Here is a 2,862-nt window from a genome sequence, read left to right as displayed (position 1 = left end):
TGTTTCTTTGCAGTCAGAATTATAGTGTAGGTCTGTAGATACAGGAATTATCTCCATGTCTGACTTCCACAGTAGTCTGATGGCATTTCAATGGTTGGGACAGAAAACTGCTCACCTTATTTACCTCACCTATGTAATGCATAGTCATTCTATTCTAATAAAATACGTAGGTCCTGGTAAACTCTTGTGTGGGGATTTTGGGTGCCTTAGTGAGAGAAAGGTTATTATTTCAACACCCAGGCTGACAGGTATTTTCAAGTAGAAATTTCATCATGTTTACCCCTTCCAGCCTCCATTTGTCCTGTACTTACTCTGGTATTACACCATTCCGTGATGCATTCCCAGCAGAACAGGTGGCCACAAGGTGTGGCTGTGGTATGTCTCCGTTCTTCCAAACACAAAGTGCAGCGGGAGTGGCGCCCAGTAGTTTTTTCCTTGGACATATTTCTAATTAACATAGTTACATATTACTTCATTTTATTTAGCCTGCTTGTAAGAAATATTTGATAACACAATCCTAAAGTAAACCCCTTGTTCAAGTATTAACCCTTTTTGTGAAGATCTCAAAAACATGAAAGCAAAGCATGAAGTGTCAGAGATGCTTAAAACAGTGAGGAACGCATCGAACATTACATCAGGTTCTAACTTAAGTCAAAGTGTCACTCCAGTGTTCTCCTTGTTTACGAAAGCTATTACATTTCCCACCACTGCTTCCACCCCTTTCCTAGTAAGTAAAAATCATCATACTTCTGATGAGCTAGGTTGCGGTGTAGTTTCCACTCCTGCCTTGCTCTCTGCTTCTGTTTGAAGCTGTACATCTGAACACCAATTGTTAGAAGAAGATGGAAGAGTGAAATTATGCCGAGAAACTTGTAACTTGATCGAATACTCTGATCTTCTCCTTGCAGTCCTCCAAAATGCAGCTACATAATTCACAGAAATAGAGAAGTTTCGTTACTGCGGTTTTATGAAACTATGTCCCCACCCCCATATCAATAAACTCTTGGATTTGGGATTCTCATTTCTGTCTAAAAAACTGATACATTTCTAGGGCTTATCAACCTGCTGTCTCTCAGGAGGTCTAATGTGTCCTGGATACATCTCGTTCAGACAGGCTACACTTAACTGCTGTTTGTGCAAGGATCAGTTGTCTTGAGTTGTCTGTCCATCAAAACCACTGCTTTAATCAGTTTGGTTTTGTTATGTAGCTCTGAGCAAATAGTCAGACACCTCTTTTCCACATTGATGTTGGGAATTGAGGAGCCTTGCGTCTATACACATTTCTGGGCCAGCGGCTGATGTTTTTTTGAAAGATACTTATTGAAAAGACCGTGTGAAATTAAGCTCTTCGTATAGAAAAATACTATCTAAAGTAGTGTGCCGATTTTAGTAAAAACTATACTTAAGTATTTCCCATGGATTTATTAAGCCACTTCTCACTTTTTGTGTATTTGTAGAAGACAGACTAGACTAGATAGTGTTCTGAAGTTACGTAGGGTATTAACTTCTGACTCTGCATTCACATTTAATAGCCATAACCTTTGACTGTAGGGATTCATAACCCTTCTACATAGTATTAAAAATTTCCCTCTTGCCCAGTCTGCTCTGCCCATATTATAATCAGCTATAGCCAAATTCTATATCCCTTTTACACACATGGCACTCCAAAACAGGCCAAAACACTGCAGTGGACACCATCTTCAGACAAGGAGTACATCTACTTACATATCTGATTCCTGTAAGTCTTTTAGACAGGTGATAAAAAGCGCCACTTATGTAGAATACTGCCAGATGTAGTCGATGAAGCAAAGGTATGCATTGTTTAAGAACATGCACAATTTGTAAGACTGTTTTCTTCTGCTGTTCTGTAAGCTCCCAAACTTGTTTCTGTATCCAGTTTTGTACTAAGGTCCTACTGGATAAGCCAGGTGCCGGATTGTTCTGCGAGGTTCTGAACTCATCAGCTTCTGTCTGCAATTCACGTTCCAGATGCAGTAATCCCTTTTCTAAGCAATAGGGTACTACAGTATGAAGAGAAACAAAGATGGCCCGTCGAAGAAAAGAAGGTACCCGTTTCTTGGTTGAGTCAACTTGAAGAATGTTCACATACTCTTCACCCAGAGTCTGATAACCTAAATAACGTGCGCAACAGAAAACATGCAGGGTAAGATGGCAATTGCAGCATCAGTCTCTGTATGGGTGAGCAGTGGTGACGGGCTGCGCGGGCCAGAACGCATCAGGTTTTGGAGTTTCAAAAATAGTTGCATTTTTCTGTGTTGATTCAGGTGAGCATTATGTTTACATCAGCATCTGCAGCACCAGTATCTGCAGTGCTTTTAGGCTTGAAGCAGGGATACTTTTTCATAGCGTCATGCATCCCTTTTTAAAAAAGAACTTTTGCTTTTAAAGGAACATATGTCTGAGTTGATAAACTGCTGCATTTGAACTCAAACTTCTGAATTAGTAGTTTGCTATTTAATAAAATGCATTTATAGAAAACAACCAACCAACCCCCCCCACACACACACACACATTAAAGAAAATCCCTGTCAAGCAGCCTCATTGCAGTTGGTGGTCACCAACAAAGAGCAGCCGCCCAGGTCAGGCAGCTCATTTTTCACGCTGCTAGGAGAAATGCCAAGTAGGCAGTTACTCGGCACCTTACCTGACAGAGTGGTAAGGACGAAGTAGGCTACATCAGAAAGCAGTTCGATCTCTTTCCTCCATCCCAGCCACTTCTTGGCACCTAAGGGACGGGGATCATTGCGATTACTTGACATGAAAGTCACACTGATCTAAGCCCGCCTCCGGGAATTTCTCCCAGGCGCTCCAACACTGGGTTAGCACCCCCTCGCCCCCGCG

The 2,862-nt window shown here is 41.6% G+C and overlaps 1 protein-coding gene across 1 annotated transcript; it reads right to left on the bottom strand.

Moving 5' to 3' along the window:
• Positions 1-311: 311 nt before the first annotated feature.
• Positions 312-2,746, bottom strand: PEX10 (peroxisomal biogenesis factor 10; the record flags this gene model as incomplete). Its single annotated transcript, XM_009701359.1, has 4 exons — positions 312-447; positions 748-923; positions 1,726-2,132; positions 2,666-2,746. Coding segments are annotated over 4 exons (800 nt in total), but the record flags the coding sequence as incomplete, so codon positions are not given.
• Positions 2,747-2,862: the final 116 nt, after the last annotated feature.

The sequence above is a fragment of the Cariama cristata genome, unplaced genomic scaffold (assembly GCF_000690535.1).
Source record: "Cariama cristata isolate BGI_N322 unplaced genomic scaffold, ASM69053v1 Scaffold31155, whole genome shotgun sequence".
NCBI classification, from domain to species: Eukaryota; Metazoa; Chordata; class Aves; order Cariamiformes; family Cariamidae; genus Cariama; species Cariama cristata.
The sequence above is the reverse complement of the archived record's forward strand: the minus strand, read 5'-3'. Positions and strand labels throughout refer to the sequence as shown.